The sequence below is a fragment of the Lonchura striata genome, chromosome 1A (assembly GCF_050655825.1).
Source record: "Lonchura striata isolate lonStrDom1 chromosome 1A, ASM5065582v1, whole genome shotgun sequence".
Classification (NCBI taxonomy): Eukaryota; Metazoa; Chordata; class Aves; order Passeriformes; family Estrildidae; genus Lonchura; species Lonchura striata.
The window spans coordinates 26,276,835-26,293,238 of record NC_140741.1 but is presented as its reverse complement, the minus strand read 5'-3'; the positions used below and the strand labels follow the sequence as shown (position 1 = coordinate 26,293,238).

The following is a 16,404-nucleotide window of genomic DNA, read 5'->3' as shown; positions in this document are numbered from 1 at the left end:
TACTACAAGTCATCATCTACCATTGAAGTCTGCCCACCCAGGCTAGTGAAGTCCTCCTCATGTTTTTATCACATGAACATAAATGTTCTACCCAATGTTATTTTATGGGTATATAGGAAGCTCCTTTGATTCAGCTATAAGTTCTCATTGATTTTATGCTATTTGCTTGCCTGGTTAGACATGTCACAGGCAATTTATCCCAGGAAAAGTAAAAGAGCTGCCTTCTAAGCAATCACATTAAAATAAAATGTTGACATTAAAATAAAACCTTGAAAACTTTATTTTCGACCCTTGGAATGTCCAATGTTATAACCCAAATACATATGCAGTATTGATTGTTCTGTTCTTCCCAAGCTTATGCACTGCTTTCCACAGTAAGCACATACTCTGTTCCAGAATAAACAATCCAAAGTGCAGCCAAGCAAAGTTTACACCCTAAAAAATGTATGGATTGCTATTAATGGTATGCTTTCTGGTGGCACAGATATTTCAAAGAGGTTGTAAGGAGGGGAAAACCCAGGAAGCTTCGTGGTCCCCTTTTTCAGCCCCCACTCAAAACCCACTCACTTGGACTGCTTAAGGAAGACAGAAAATCAGTTCAAAGAATAAAATAGGGCATATAAATAGTTTAATAGTAGCCAAGGGAGAGTTTAGCAGAAATATTTTTAAAATATGAAAAAACAAATAAAGCAATTAACCACTGCAGAAGGAAAGGCTGCAAATATTAACAAAGAGGGGGGGAAAAAAGAGAAAGTAGCTAAGAAATCAGCAAGCAAGAGAACTTTCTCCTTGAGTACATTAACACGGCCAAACACAAGGAAAAGTGTGCACTGGAGCAAATGCGAGCGGATCAGCTGCTGGCCCGGGCAGGGAAGAAGCGCAGCTCCACTCCCTCAGGATGAGAAGGCCTCGCAAAGCGCCTGTTCCCGCCGTGCTGACCCGGCTTTGTGGCCGACTTTGAAGCCGCCGCAGCACAACTCCGCGCCCGCAGCAGCTCCCGCAGCCGCCGGGCCCTGAGGGCAGCGGGACCCAAATGGCGGCGCCGGCGCGAGGGACGCGCAGGCCGGGCCAGGCCGCGCGCCCGCCGCGCGCATGCGCAGCAAGGCGCGCGGAGCCGCGGCGCTTCCGCACGGAACGTCGCGTTCCGCGGGCTCGCGGGCAGGAAGTGGAGGCTTCTCGCCCCGCTTGCCCGCCTTGGGGCTGCCGCAGCTCCTTGCCCGTAACTTGTGTCATTTTCTGCCGTGCGCCCAGAGGGTCCTTTCAGCCCCGTGGCGCAGGCCCTCTATGTTCTGCCCAATAACAAGCCGGCTCTCGATGACATCGTTAGTTGCCAGGCAGAACTCCCCTTCGCGTCTCCCGTGCCGCCGCGGCGCCACCGGGAGGGGCGGCGTGTTTGATTTGATTGACAGCACGCGTAGTGGGCGGGGAGAAACAAGAGAACAAATAATAACTGTGGATGGCCTTGATGAGCAGGGCCCGCAGCCAATGGGGACGGGCGGGCGGTCGCTCGGTTGCCAGGGCCGCGCGGTTGCCACGGGCTCGGCTCGGCGTGGTGGCGGCCCCCGCTGCCGCCCGCCGTGGCTGCCGCCGCCTGCCCCGGCCCGGCGCGATGGTGAAGCTCGCTGCCAAGTGCCTGCTGGCAGGTGAGTCCGGCCCGCCCGCTCCCATCCGCCCCGCTGCCCACACGGGACTAGAGCGGGCGCCGTGGGGTCGGGCGAGGCCGGCAGCGGAGGCGGCCCGGCTTCCCACAGCCGCTCGTCGAGGGGCCGCCCCGCCAGAGAAGAGGTGGGGAAAGAGGCCATGGGAGAGAAGGGAAGACCTCGGCTGCCTGGGGACGGGAGCAGTGAAGTCGTGTCCGATATTACCACTCGGTACCCGCCCCCGCCCACCACGTGGAGTCGAGCAGTGCCCAGGGAGGGTGTGAGGTGTAGTTGGATCGGCTAAAATCCAAGGATAGGATCTGAAAAAGAGGGAAAAAAACCCAAATAGAAACCAAAAGGAGTATTTCTGCATGGTGGAAAGGTGGGCGCAGAGATTGGAGAAGGCGAGAAGGGAGCAAGGTAGGCAGCTGAATCCTGCCTCATATGTGAGTCTTGCTTTGGGCTGATGTGAAAACTTCATGGCAGAAATTAGGATGATTCTGAGAGTACGATAGAAAGGTAAAGCCTAAACAAAGAGGAGAAGATTGAGCACTTCACAGTGGCATCTTTTTCTCCAAATAATTTAGAGGCTAACCTGAGAAGAAAAATGAGGTGAAGACACCACTTTATTTAGTCAGGATGGATTATGGAGGTGAGGAAAGTGAGTACAGCTGGCTGTTAACACTTTGTGAAAAAGGTTTTTATTTTTCCCCCTCCCTCTACATTGAAGCTCTGTGCAGCCTCAGCCAAAAGCACAAATCCATAAAACCTTTGTGTGCAGTCAACTCCCAGGTTTAACTATGTGTTCAAAATTATTTCATCCAGAATAAAATGTTTGCCTTTTTTAACCTCAGAAGCAGCTGGCCATCAGCTCACACAAAGACATATGTGGTCTTTGGCAAAGGCAAGAGAATTGATCTCCCTTGTGGCTCTACTGCTGTGAACAGCATGAATATCTTGCCCGTCTTCTATGCTTGAAACATAGGCATCATTTCCAATTTGGAAGTGTCCTGCTCCCAGTATACTGTCCAGTTTGGCAAAGGCCAATTCCATGACCATTTTAAAATCACATAAGTTTTCTTTGGATGACCTGTTTATGTCCTTAATCCTTATTGGGTCTGGAGCAGCCTTTTCAATTTTATTCACAGCACAAAGAACAGGAATGTCCTATCCCATATGTTATTCTTCTGTGTGCTACAATAATATCCATGTATTATTAAAAAAATAAATTAGTAAAGCAGACCAGGAAAAATAGATTCTCTGTTGCAGAAAAAATCCACTATAGTGAAAGTGACCTAAGATATGAGGAAACAAAAAAAATGCAATTACATAAATAGGAGCAAACCTATCAGAAATGAAACCGGGAGCTCTTGTAGACCTAAGGAAATGGTTATGAAGAGCCAGTGACACAAAACTGGGAGCTACACCAAGGTCAAAAAGAACGGGAAAAGAGCTCTTATTAGCAAAACAGAGATTATTGAATTGACAATAGAAGATAATTCCTGTGTTATCTCAAGGGTCATTTACAGGCATAAAATAAAAAGAATTGTTGTCTAAGCTTACTATGGAGACACTACACAAAGGTTTTCATTGTAGAGAGACAGCTGGCAGTAGCAGGCATTTTTGAAGGATTCTAGAGATTCTGGCAGAATAACAGAAATATGGATAGAATATATACTGTGAGATGCACTACTGGCACAAGAGACTAAACTGAAAAGGGCAAGGAAACTTACTCTGAGGAAGTGTACTGGTGTGATGGGCTAAAGAGGATGACAAAGAATAAAAAGAGGGAAAGAACACCTGGGGCTGTCAAGTGAAAGAAAGGCAACACATTAATTAAGAATTTGTGCTGGCTGATGCCTGCACAGTTTGGAGCAATGTGTGCCTCTCTATGTCATTTTACAAAGACAGATCTAATTGTCTATTGAAATACAGAATAGCTTCCACTCAGAACAGAGTGTTGTCTTCCGCACAGGCTTGAACTGATCAGAGAACAAGCAAGCTGACTTACCAGATTTTCCTGTCTAAATATTATGAGCCCAACTCAGCTCAAAGTAAGCAAGCATGCTAAAAATGTTTAAATAAAAACTACTTTGGTTAATGCATCTAGGGGTAATTGTCACTATCCAAAACACCCTTCCTTCTCTGTAATAGTATGTGAGCAGAGAGCTTTACCAATTTCCTTCAAAACACCATTAAGAAGCTGTAATGGAGTCAAAAATACACCCATTAACAACTTAATGTAAAATACTTCCTTTCTGGCTTTATTTATTAACAACATAATGTGAAAGACTTGTATTCCAGGCTTGGCTGTTATGAGTATACCTTTGAGGGTAAAGCTTGAACCACTGAGGTATTTAATTACTGGTTCCTGTCCTTTTAACTATCCAAGCTAGTGAGACATTATGTGGAGAAATTATAAGGTCTTCGGAAGCATTAAGTCTTTGTTTAGAAAAGGTTATGATTTATGATCTTTTTCATGTAGTAATATGGGCATATGTAAGTTCTGCAGAGCCTGAGGAAATGGCCTGAAGTTGTGTCAGAGGAGGTTTAGGTTGGATGTTAGAAAAAGGTTCTTCACCCAGAGGATGACTGGGCTCTGTAATAGCTCCCCAGGGAAGTGGTCACAGCACCAAGCCCGACAGAGTTCAAGAAGCGTTTGGGCAATATTCTTGGGAATGGTCCTGTGCAGGGCCATGAGTTGGACCCAGTGATCCTTGTAGGTCCCCTCTAACTCAGCATATTCTGTTCTGTGATCCTGTGATTGCTTTGGATCTCACAGAGTTTTGTAAGAGCAGGCCAAAGCAGGGAGCTGTCAGGTTTGCCTGAAGTGTTGTGCAAGCCATTTCAGAAAACCTTGGCTCTAGAAGAGCAAAAACCAAATCCCCTTGCTTTTCCTTCTATTCAGGGATGAATCAGCAGGCTCTTCTCTCCAGCCATGTGCTTTCTCTCTGACATTTGCTTCTGTTATGCCGAGGATGCGACTAATGAGCCACCAGCAGCCCTTGAGTCAGCAAGAGTTGCTCTCTTAGCAGGGTCAGCAAGAAGAGTTCATTGAGAAGTTATATACTGAGACAAAGCTTAAGCAGCTTTGTCTCAGTATATAACAAGGATTTGAGTCTGGGGAGATGGATAACCTAAGGAGAGAAAATAGCATCCTAGGAAGCCCAGTCCCTTTTCACATTGCAATTTTCTCTACATGATAAGATATCTGGGAAATTTTAATTCCTAGGTAAGGGCTGTGGAGTAAGCATGAATTTTAGAATGAGCAGCAGTTCCACCCTAATCTGGCATTTCTTTGCTGCTGTGCAGAGGTCAGAAATCATATGTCAGCCACCAGTATGCATAATGGCAATATTAATTTCCTCCATGTGGGTATTACCTTTTAGATGGTTTTGTGCTTCATGTGACAGTTAAATTGACTGTATTCAGAGTTAGAGCATCTGGGCTCTTACAACGTATGATAGTATCAGAACTGAGGAAAAATAAGATTGTCTAGTATGAAACAAAAATACTTTATGTTTTGGGTTTTGCAGGAGATCCAGCTGTAGGTAAGAGTGCTTTAGCCCAGATGTTCCGCAGTGATGGGGCTCATTTTCAGAAGAACTACACACTGGTAAGCATACAACAGGCTCAGACTGTTGTCTAAATTTTTTTTGAAGATGAGTGGGAAAAGTGAGCGGCCTAGAACAAAAAAAATATGATTTTAAGTTAAGGTGTTCAAGGTGAGATCTTAGAGGGTTTCCTTTCTTACAGCCTAGATACTGAAGAGAAAACATTTAACATTCTGTAAATCTGTATTATGTAGGTGCTGATGTTGAAACTTAAGGCAGAATAATTTAGTTAATCTTGTGATTTTCCTGCTGAACCAATGTTTTCACAAGGTTTTGTGGTCTTAGAGAGCTCCCCCCTTTAGGGACTACTCTATGAAAAAGCACTGCTGAAGGAAAAAGCTTTTAATTCCAACTATTAAATGTGGATGTGGACAGTGTGCTTATCACTGTGCAAACACCAAGATGTGCTGCAAAGCCCCAAGATAATTATAATCTACAGAAACTGTTCCCAGATGAAGAGGATACAGTTTGCAGTCTTTCAGTGTAAGAATCAATGGTGATGACTAATCAGAAGCAGGATAAAAATAAAAGTAAATATAAGTAAAGTAAAAAAAGGAAAATATGAGTGTAGAGAAAAAAAAAACCTAAAATATGTTTATTCATTGAAATAAAGATGGAAACCAGAATTTAAGGATAGAAATAGAACAAACAAATGAGCTACAAAGCAGAATGAGATAAAAGGTGGAAGAAGCACAAATAATCTCAGTCCCATATGTTAGCTCATCACATGGTTAGTGCAAAATGTTCTAAGGCGTGTGTTAGAGCAGCAGTGTGAGAGTGAACATAGACCTGCAGACTTCAGCTAATACTCTGTACATAAGCGAATCTCTTTGGTTCTCCTTTTTCCCCAGCTGAGCAAATCTATGAGTCTTTGACATATTGGTGAGATTAGGTTACCAGAGCTAGGAGGAGTATTGCTGAGTTTCCAGCGGTCTGTGTTTGATGAAATTGTAATGATTCACAAGAATTGCCTCAATCCAATGCACGGTTGGTATGCAGTTGGACTGACTCTTAAAAACTCTCCTGATCCTCATTTTCCTGATTCTTCTTGACAGACAGCAGGCATAGAACTGTTGGTGAAGGCTGTATCAGTTCCAGAGACAAGTGATAGTGTGGTGAGTTTTTCTGTGACATAAATTGGGTCAGAAAGAGACATCCGGAGCTCAAGCCTCACATGACTCTCATTCTGGTGGAAGATCACTGTATACATGTTCATAGGGCAATTAAGTTGCATTAAGGAAATTAGGCTGATCATGTATAATTGCTGATACTCCAGGGTTAGTTTAGTCTTAAAAATATAATTTTCATATACTTCTATCTAAAGCAACATTTTAAACCAAAGTTATTGCCAGCTTTGTTGAGAATCTATTCTATTCTTTAGGGCACTCAGATTTAGTTCATGATTCTTGGAACTACAAAAGCCAAAGCTCAACTGTTATTTCTCCTTAATGCCCTATACTCCCATTAATAGAATGTATATAATTTTGCATAAATAGTAGAGATTACTGTCCCATTCCACATATTCTGTTTGCAGTAGGGATGGAAACTAGACTTGGGACCTTGGAAGTAACTCTTTTACAGCTTATACTTGAAATATGGCTATTTATTTTCTCATACTATCTGCAGTTTTCTCAGTGTGGGGAGTTTGATCCTTAGAGACATGACACTACTGTACTGAATAGAATGTTGGAGTTACAAGTTGCAGTATTTACTTCCCAAACCTTTCCCTACACAGCATTTTTCTTGGCAAGAGCCTTCTTTCTGTTTCCGCTTTCAGGAATTCTTCATTTTTGACTCTGCAGGAAAAGATCTATTTTCTGAAATGCTGGAGAAACTGGTAAGTCTTATGTAACAGTCCTCTTGTTCCAAAGAAGTGCTTTTGCTTTGAAGATCTGAGCTCCCCAGTCTGGCAGATGTAGCAAACTTTGTCTTTAGTGTAAATGGGAGCAATTACCTCAGTTGCCAATGCATCCTGTTCTACCTCTCTAAAACTTGTGTAAGTACTAGTAGAAATACTTTCCAGAGAAAGGAAAGGAGATAGGCAGTTTTCTTACAAAAGAAATAGGAAACTTTAACTGAGAATTTCTGTGTACTATTGTTTAAAGGTACTTCTATTTCTTAGAAAAATATCTGTTTTGCTGCAACTTCAACAGCCAGATGGATTTTTTTAGTGTTACACTGATGTGTTTGATCCAACAGGATTCATTCTTGTCCTTGAGCATAATCCTGCCCTTGGATTTTTTCCTTCACGTATTTGTGACCTTCCCTGTACAGTTCTCTACTGTATTATCTCATTTTGAGAAGCAGAATTAGTTAATTGATGTAAGCTTTCATAAGATGTCTAAGTCAACCTAATGGTTCGTTGTCTACGAAAGCGATTCCACTTTTACACTTGCACTAGACCTGGTTTGCAAGGGTCTTCTCTAGAAGCTGGCTCAGCTTCTCAAACTGAGAAAGAAAGAAGAAAAGAAGGAAGAAAACCTTTCTACTTTTTTCCTAGGATTAGTTTTGTGCTGATTCAGCATGAAAAATCAGCTTCCCTGGGGATCAGAAGAGTTCCAGAGCTGATACAAGTAAGGGGGCAGGGCTGCACAGACAGGACTAGGGAGGAAAGGAGTACCACCTCTACCAATGTCAGTGATTTAGCTGGCTCAATTGAAATGTGAAACCTCAGCCAGGGCAAAAGATTCCTGGGTGTTAGGCTTTTTATTTTCATCTTAGCAGCTGCATTTGCCACATTTACAGCCTGGCTGTTGACCACATTGGTTTCATTCGAGCTGACAGTGTTCCTTTCTTGCTGTGCAGTGGGAGCAACCCAACGTCCTGTGCCTTGTGTATGATGTCACTAATGAGCAATCCTTCAACAACTGTAACAAATGGTTGGAAAAGCTGAGGGCTCAAGCAGTTGGGATGCACATCCCAGGTAAAAATGGGTGTGATTCTTGTTATCTACTCCCCTCTTGCTTCTGGTGAGCTGTGGAACAGAGCATTTATTTAAAGTCAGGGACAGACATGACTTCCTCCAACTCCTTTGCTTTTATCAAAAAGCAGATAAGGCTTGAATATGTTTCCTTTTTAGAATCTTTTTTAGGTAGTTATAGACTATTCACCACGCCTACAACTTCTTCAGTTACTTCTACAGATGTTCCAGTATTTATGGCTTACAAGTCAGCATTGATGAGCTGGGTTTTTTCTATCCTTTCATGTCTTTTTTTTCTGTAGGTGTCTTAGTGGGGAATAAAACAGACCTAGTTGATCGTCGAGTTGTGGAGCAGGAACAAGCACAGAAGTGGGCTGAGAAACATGGCCTGGAATACTGTGAGATGTCAGTGGTGAGTATCTGCTCCTTTCACCATCTGTGCAAGGGGGTGTTTGTAAAGTTATCTTCTCTTTCAGGCAGAGAAAGATAACTGGGGACTCTTTTCACCTTGTTTGTCATCTAACTCAGTTTTAATCCTTCTGTGGTGAAACAGAGCACAAATAGTCAAATGCTTATTCCATCTGCAATTGACAACTTTCTTATTTCTTTACAGAAGGAAATGAAAAATTTTGAGGCCCCTTTCCACATCCTGGCAAAGTTATTCCACCAACTGTACAAAGAGAAAGTGGAAACTTTTCATTCACTAGCCTGACTGGTATGATTTATTGATCCTCTAAGCTTCTTCTAGTATTGAGAATCCTGCTGGACTGAATACAGAAAGAATTAAAAATATGAGCTATTTGCTACTTCATGGTCATCCTCTGGTAATTCAAAATAAACTAGAAATAGGCAAGTAGAACGACACTCTTCTGAAGCTGCTACCTCAGCATTCCTTTCATGTCCTCTAACTTGGTTCTCTGCTCATTGAAAGTCGGCTAGGTTTGAGGAGGCGGAGAGTAAAAGGGGAGGATAGAATGGAAATTGCCAGCTCTTTGCTTTAATATCTTTTTGTCTGAACAGACTTCCTGCTGTTACAAGCAGGGATTTAGAGGTTTGGAAAAGGAGAGAGGAAGCTGACAGGATGTTTTTCGACTCTAAGCCAGCCTTTATACATACACTGCAGGGCAGGACCGATTTGGCCCTACCCCTTGAAAAGCATTTTCAGAAGGAGGCTTATTGCCTTAAAATCAACATCTGGAGACTGAGATGTGTGGAGGCAGAGATGGATTTAGGTGTGTTTCCAGGAGTGCCAGAGTTGGAGGCAAATTTGAACAGTGTTGCCTTTATCAGTTGTAGGATTGATATGCTAGTGACTAATGCATGTTTCTAATTTTCAGGATCTGGTTTTTTCCTTCGGCATGCCTCACTGTCCCTGCCTGGTGGGAGCTGTGTCGCGTCCAGCCGCTGTCACTTGGTGACGCAGTGCCCTCTGCTGGTCCCAGGTCACAGGAGTTCTCCAGAGGCTGCCGCCTCCCTTGAAGTGAGCAGAAAAGGCATCCTGCAGGCACGTCCAAATTGGCTTAGCTGCAAAATGGAGTCAAATTACAAGAATACCTTTTCTATTCTAAAGATTAATCTAAAGCTTACAAAAAATTACCTTTTCTTCTTCATGTCTTTATCATCTTATGTATTGTTGTGTCATTTTTGTCAGTTGAATTTGGCAATATCATTCTGATTAAGGTTCAGTTTTCAATCTCCAAATCAGAGTCCTCTTATTAAAGTCTCTCTGCTTGTCATTGAATTTCAGATAAAAGACCACGGTTCTGATGTTGCTAGTGGAAACAGGACTAAGGAAATGAAAGACAGCCTGGCTAAGTTACTCTGACTCAGCTGTGTCTGGCTAGAAGTTTCATATTAAAAAGGGTAAAAGCCTAGAGAGATTTGCTGTATTGTGTGGAGTACTGATGTTACATGTGTAAGAATCTTTGCTAATGCAGTATACAGAAGCATCTGTGTTAAGGTACTGCCTTGTAACTGAGCCTAACACCAAAAGTTTCAAAAATTTAACCTATGGTAGACTCCCTTGGCCTAGGGAAGCTGAGTTTTGTAGAGACTAAGCACTGAGTGATTTTTCAGGCAGTCTTTTCAGGAATCTGTGTTTCAAGACTTTTATACGTGTGGTTTATAAGCATTTTTATGCCCAGTGCTAGGAAAAGTACATTAAATTGAATGTAAGAAATATGGCTGCAGATGTTGTAGCAGACTTTATGAAGCACTTCAAGGATCTGGAGAAGCACTGGCCTCATTTCACTGGCAACAGTGTGTTGATGCTGAGAACTCGCTAGGGAGCATGAATACCAGTTAAAGAGGATGAGTAGGAGCTCAATCTACAAGAAGTGAAAACAAGAGATTCTTTTGCTAGAAGCCAACTCAAAAATGACAGAACAAGCTGGGAAAGCTCCTGCTTTCTTCAAAGAAGGAAGGACTCCTCCATGAACATAGGGTAACTAGAAGATTCACTCTTTTTGCGTTGGATTAGCATTCCTGGCATTTGCATCTTGTATGGGTTGTCATGTTAATCCTGGGTGTTTTATGTTAATTTACATAGGCTGTTTAGACCCTTGCTTGCAGGTCCTGGTATCTGCACCTTTTATTCTTACTCTGACTAGTAAGAATAAAAGCTATTTTGGATGCTGTGCTGATCCAGGTAAAGAACTAAAGAAGGTTTGTTTTTATTTGGTATCTCATTTCCCTCTAGTTCAATTGATGATGTGATCACAAAAACAAGACACATATTTTTTCATATTGAAAATAACATACCAGATGTGTATGTCACATGTGACATGGTGTATCTAGGGGAAACAATGCCTTGGGAATAGGAAATAAAATTAATTCTTTGCAATCTTTAACCAGGGAGTCTATCTGCACCTGAAGGACCTCCCATAACTTCAAGTAAACACTCGAAATTCACCAGTAAGATGAAGATTGGTGAATGCTGCTTTATAAAATAAATGCAAAAGCTGGAGGAGCTCATTAAGGTACTGCTTGCAATGGTGATCTGTGATTTATAGGGAAGCTGCTTTTGAGAAGTTAGTGAAGAAAAATGCAGCCCATGCAGGGAAAGATCTATTGCCTGAGAGAGGAAATGTATGATCTAATTAGCTAACAGTAGGAGTTCACCCACTGCCCCTTTCCCTCTTCCACAGGCCACAACCACAATGAGGAAAGAAGTTGTGTCTAAAGCACTTTGTCAAATTTGCTTTTTACAGGACTATTTCAAGCACTAATGTGGACACAGTTTAATGTCCTTCAAAATAGTGTTTTTGACAATAACAATCTCAACCCTTTCAAATCTATTTTAACAGCATAATATATTGCCCTTCCTGGCTAATGTGCTGTATAATACCAGCCTGATGCAAGTAGTGGTTGTTGCTATTTTCCTGGCTTAATTGTGACCTTGGTTGTAGAGGCTAGGAGAGAAGAGGGTGTAGAAAACATGGGTGCCAAAGATAGGAAGATTGTGGGAAATAGTTTTGTCTCTGTGTGAAGGAGTTCAGGGTGGTGAGTAAGTCAGCTTGACCAGCAGGATGAGTAAGAATCTGGAGCCATTATTAAGTTTCTCCTACCTGTTTACTAACTTTGACAGTCACATCTGTAGAGTGAGGATGTGTGTTTGCTGCTTATAGGCTTAGCATCAGTCTGAATTACAGATGCTGTGGAGAACAGTGGGAGGAAGACAGAAAGCCTGTCTGCTGACCAGGAAGCTTGTTGTCTTCTTACAGCTCCCTTGCTTTGTCCAGCTGTGCAGTGCTGCAGGTGCTCAGCATGAGTGTTGCAACACAGAAATACCCAGCTCAACCAGAACTGAAATTTCAAAAGAAGGCGAAGGAAACAAACAGGCCTTTAACTCGTATAGATATGTAGACCTTTTTTCTCCTTGCTTGTTTGATTAGACAAAACCATTTCTTTCCTCCCTGGAGTCCCTCCTTACCTTTTCTTTGGTCCTCATGGGTCTGCACAGAATCTCTGTTATACTTGTGCCCTGCTTTACTTAGCTTGATACATCACCAGCTGATTTTTTTTTTATCCTTCTAATTTCTGCTTTATCTATTCCCAAGGCTGCAAGACATTTCTTCTTAGATTGATAGACAAAAGGAAACAAAAGTGGAATTTTTAGTCAAATTGTTTTGGAAGAAAAAGCCTTAAGAAGCTGTCTGACATTCTGAAATTTTACTGGAAATTCATTTGTGTAAAGTTGTCATGTTAAAGGTGGTTTAATGGTTTTGTTTTGTCTTGCCAGACATAGTCTACTGCGGAGTGAAATTCAGGATGTAAAATTCCAGAAAGGTCAGGTTTTATTGTGGGAATTAATAGGAGTTTCAAAGCTGATCACACTGTGATAAGATCTGTTAAGTCTTAACAATGGAGTGGTCACTGCTGTTCATAATGAAGCATTAAATGTACTGAAATGGGGCTGTCAAAACAGTTTCTTCTAGAGATTTGTTCATTTTAAAGACTTTAAACTTAAGAAAGGACATCTTTTAAAAGACTGATCTGATAAATGACACCATTTGGACCAGAGTTATTTCTGATATAACTTCAGTGACTTGAAGAGCTGGATTTAGTCTTTTATGCCAATTGACTCCCCTGGGTAAGCTTCATTTCTTTACCCACTATACATCTTGGACCGATCTGACCTGATAGCAAAAGACACATGATGTTGTTGAAAATGAAATACTGCCTTGGGGCAGAAGGATAAACTGTGTGGCCTCCTGAGGTCCTCCCAGCAATACTTTCTATAATTCTATTAGATTAAGTGAGGATAGAAGTAGCATGGAAAGCACAAAACGGGCTAAGTCATAAACCAGTAATTAAACTGGGAGCTGGGCAGAAAATGTACAATCTATCCCAATTAAGAGCTATATCTCAAGAGAAACTGGGAGCCTGACGCAGGTGCTGACAGCAGGGAAAACACTGCATTTCTGTTCTGGAGGCAGCAACTGCTTTCTGCTGGTGCTTATGCAGATCTGTGGGGGTCCTTACGCAACTCAAGGCTGTGCTCTGTTTTTAATAATTCCTGTATCTCTGATGTTCAGGTGGCTGTTGCTTGCAGTTCTGGTCTCATCTACCTGCACAAAGTCAGCAGCGTGATGTCAGATTATTTGCTAGTGGCAGGAGTTCTTTATTTGCTAGTGGCAGATTATTTGCTAGGGGCAGGATTATTTGCTAGTGCTAGTCCCCTGTGTAATGGGACCCCTCTCTCCCCATGCATTCTCTGTCCTTATCCTATCTCATATCTGCTCCTTGGTGGACAATATCCACCTCTGCTTGCTCTTAACAAGTAGTTTTTCCATCTTGCAGATGGTATTCTGTGAAACCTGGGTTTGAGGGACTTCTCAGACCTTCTGCAGCAAAGGTGGAGTCAGAGCAGGAGCCCTTCAAGGCCTCACATCTCTTTTGGCCTAGGGGCACATCATCACTGTACTTCTCTGTCCTATTTCCTCCTCCTGCTGTCATTTTGCCTGGAGAACAATGTCTTCTGTGCCAGTTGCCCTTGGCTCTGTTGACCCGGAACAACAATGCTTGGGGGAGGGAAGAAGAAGAGAGCTACTCAGTCTTGAGTCTTTTCAGGGCTTTTTAGCTGTTATGACTCCCTGTCAAAGTCACCTGAGAGATGGGGATGTTGATCAGTCTAGGGTGTAATTTCCTGGCAGGAGACCACCAACTGAGTCCTGGCAGCCTCATTTGGGCTCTTCAGAGCTTGCTGCAGTGTAACTTTGTTACAGACACTGGCTGTTCTTCTAACCTGGGGTTTTGGTGGAAATTTTTGATAGTTTTTTTACTCTTTGGAGGTCTTTTGTTTTTCTGTCATGGCTTCATATATCTCCTCCCCTAGACATGTTTGTCAGGAGAAGCTTAGAGAATTGCTCCCTTTCCCGGTCTCTGAGATTTAATCTGGGAATATTTAAAAGGGAAATGTGACAGACCCTACATGTCAAGCTGGGGTCAGGGATGGGGTCAGTTTGATGAGTTTCCCTCCAGCCAGATATACATCAACTGGAGATATGTGGAGCCTGTGATCTTTCTGCACAAGTACTAGAAAAATAGCCAATATGAGGGCTGCAAGTTAGGGACTGTGAGGAAAAGGGTAAAAAGGCAAAAGTGATCAACTTCTGTGTCCCAGACAGGGGAAAAGGCCTGAGCACTAGGGGAACAGGAATATGTAGGAAATATGTAGGTCTGTATTCTTTCATGAAGAGCCCAAAGGATTTGCTGAGACAGATTGCGAGGGTAGGATTTAGGGATGGGAGAACCTGAGGCTTCTGTCTTTTAGAATGCTGTATGAAAATAAAATGGGAAGAAAAGTAATTTTTGCATGAGCCACTGAGGGAAAATGAAGATACAGGGTAGAACTGGATGACCTTGCAAGTGGAAGGGCAAGTGATAAGAATAAATAACTGAAAGGAGATCTTCAGGGCCAAGCTCTCAGGGCCAAGGGCAGACGGGAATTCAGAGCCATGATGAGGAAGGTCACTGGTAGCCATCAATTTAGGTTTAAGATGCAGTACCCGCATTGGAACAAGGCAGGAAGAATTAAAGTCTGTGTGACAGGGTTGACACTGGAAATTGAAAGGGCAGTCGCAAGGATCCAGAATGATAAACTTAGGAGTAGTGTGGGGAGATAAGAACAGCAAGCTGTGATGCTGTGAGCAGCAGTGGCTGGAGACAGCATACCCAGGTGAGACCAGAAAAGATCGAGTAGGTATTCTGAGGACACTATCAGACTATGAGGATGGAAGAGTGTGAAGAGATGTTGGAAATTCATATTTGAGTACAGCTCTTCTGAGGGAATTTCTGAGTGAAGATATATAGATACCTACAATTGGTACCCATACATGTTCATAAACACATTTAAAACACATATTAATTCCAGTGCTATATTCTCTATTTTCTTTTGCCAAAAATTACCATGACCTCTCTATTCCAGTGCTATATTCTCTATCTCTATTTTCTTTTGCCAAAAATTGCCATGACCTTTCTGCTTGTTGGTGATTTTTTTTTTTTTTTTTTTTTTTGGGGGGGGGGGCAGGAGGGGGAGAGTAGGCAACAACACATACATTTATGCCAAATTGTGATGCTCCATCATGAATACATTCAGCAAACGGAAAGAGAACCTGCACCTTCACCTGACCAGGCAGGAATATTTTCTGTGTTGTTTTCTCTTCTCTGCTTTTGGAAATTCATTTTGGTTCCTGTGAAGTGTTGCTCTCTCTTAATCTAACAGTTATGTGTAGCCATTGTGGACCATATCTAGGACTTTATTTCTGTGATGTTCAGTGGCTTCATTTTGTGGACTGTAAAACTGGAAGTGTTGGAGATTCAGGTTACAGTTGAAGCATCAAGCATAAAATCAGCTTGTAGGCACAGCAGAACAGAGTATCTAGGAAAGATGTCTTGCAGGGTTAAGATAATGCTTTTCAGTGCTGTTGTCAGCAAAGAGAGTCTATAATGGATGTGAAAATGTTAGATGAGGAAGGAATTCTGGTGTGTTTGGTAAGGGCAACAAATGTGGCTTTTTTCTAACAGGTAAAGGAAAGGATGCTGCAAATCTCTGGATGGAGGTATCTGGGGAGCTAGTAGAGGAGGTAAAGGAGCATTCTTGGAAAATGTCATGGAACTGGATAAGAGCAGGTGGATGGTTCTAGTATGAGCAAAAGCAGAGTAATGCAAACCCTGCCCTCTGGTTTCTGTCCCAGTATGAAGCTATTTCCCTTCAGCAGAGTATGTAGTTGCTCTTGATGACCCTCACAGCTAAGATTGCCAGTAGAGTGGCTTTCCCTCTTCACTGAGATAAAAGTCATCCCTGAATGCCATCTTGGTCCACAGCTATTTTGATACCTGATTCCTTTCCCTGTCCATGCCACTTGCCTTTTTCTTCCTGTCTCTGCATGTGAAGGCCTTATATGTCTGTTGCAGCTGGCAAGGTGGTATAAATGCTGCAACCTTCTTTGAGGTGTCTTCTTCAGAAGCCGCTCAAAGTAAGACCACGAGAACAGCCATTTCAAGTCCATGCACACGTACACGCCACAGAGAGCTCAGAGGAGGAAAGACAGTAAGGGTCTTTGCATGATACATTCCAGCAAGGGTCTTTGCATGATACATTCCAGCAAGGGGTTTATTGCATCCCCACACCAAAGGGACCAGAGACAAAAGACAAAACCATGTGGTCTGCACAACTTAAGTGTGGGGTCAGTGACCAATGACCTGAGGGCAGAGGGGCAGGCAAAGG

General features: G+C 42.6%; 2 protein-coding genes across 4 annotated transcripts in view; both read left to right on the top strand.

Moving 5' to 3' along the window:
* The first annotated feature begins 1,516 nt into the window (after nucleotides 1-1,516).
* IFT27 (intraflagellar transport 27) lies at nucleotides 1,517-10,048 on the top strand. Of its 2 annotated transcripts, none has more exons than XM_021553983.3 (8): nucleotides 1,517-1,643; nucleotides 5,177-5,256; nucleotides 6,310-6,369; nucleotides 7,032-7,091; nucleotides 8,060-8,177; nucleotides 8,477-8,586; nucleotides 8,788-8,889; nucleotides 9,512-10,048. In XM_021553983.3, exons 1-7 carry the CDS (start codon nucleotides 1,610-1,612, stop codon nucleotides 8,884-8,886), a joined length of 561 nt encoding a protein of 186 aa, XP_021409658.1. In that variant the 5' UTR covers nucleotides 1,517-1,609; the 3' UTR covers nucleotides 8,887-8,889; nucleotides 9,512-10,048. The 2 variants fall into 2 exon arrangements, with proteins under 2 accessions (XP_021409658.1, XP_085425386.1); XM_085569260.1 differs by having other exon boundaries at nucleotides 1,517-2,060.
* Nucleotides 10,049-10,512: 464 nt separating this feature from the next.
* Nucleotides 10,513-16,404, top strand: part of CACNG2 (calcium voltage-gated channel auxiliary subunit gamma 2) — a 68,394-nt gene continuing 62,502 nt past the window's right edge. The window contains exons 1-2 of one of the 2 annotated variants that reach the window (XM_085569237.1): nucleotides 10,513-11,152; nucleotides 11,897-12,024. In XM_085569237.1, the coding sequence (XP_085425363.1) occupies nucleotides 11,126-11,152; nucleotides 11,897-12,024 (155 nt within the window). In that variant the 5' untranslated portion in view covers nucleotides 10,513-11,125. Of the gene's footprint in view, nucleotides 12,025-16,404 lie in introns of both variants that reach the window. The other variant, XM_085569236.1, reaches the window with a different exon arrangement.

Bases quoted from the DNA above. Each gene is read 5' to 3' on its own strand.
- IFT27 (XM_085569260.1), top strand. From the start codon at position 2,012: ATGGTGGAAAGGTGGGCGCAGAGATTGGAGAAGGCGAGAAGGGAGCAA. The intron at 5,257-6,309 runs GTAAGCATACAA...TCTTCTTGACAG, and splicing joins TTCAGAAGAACTACACACTG to ACAGCAGGCATAGAACTGTT. The intron at 6,370-7,031 runs GTGAGTTTTTCT...TTCCGCTTTCAG, and splicing joins CAGAGACAAGTGATAGTGTG to GAATTCTTCATTTTTGACTC.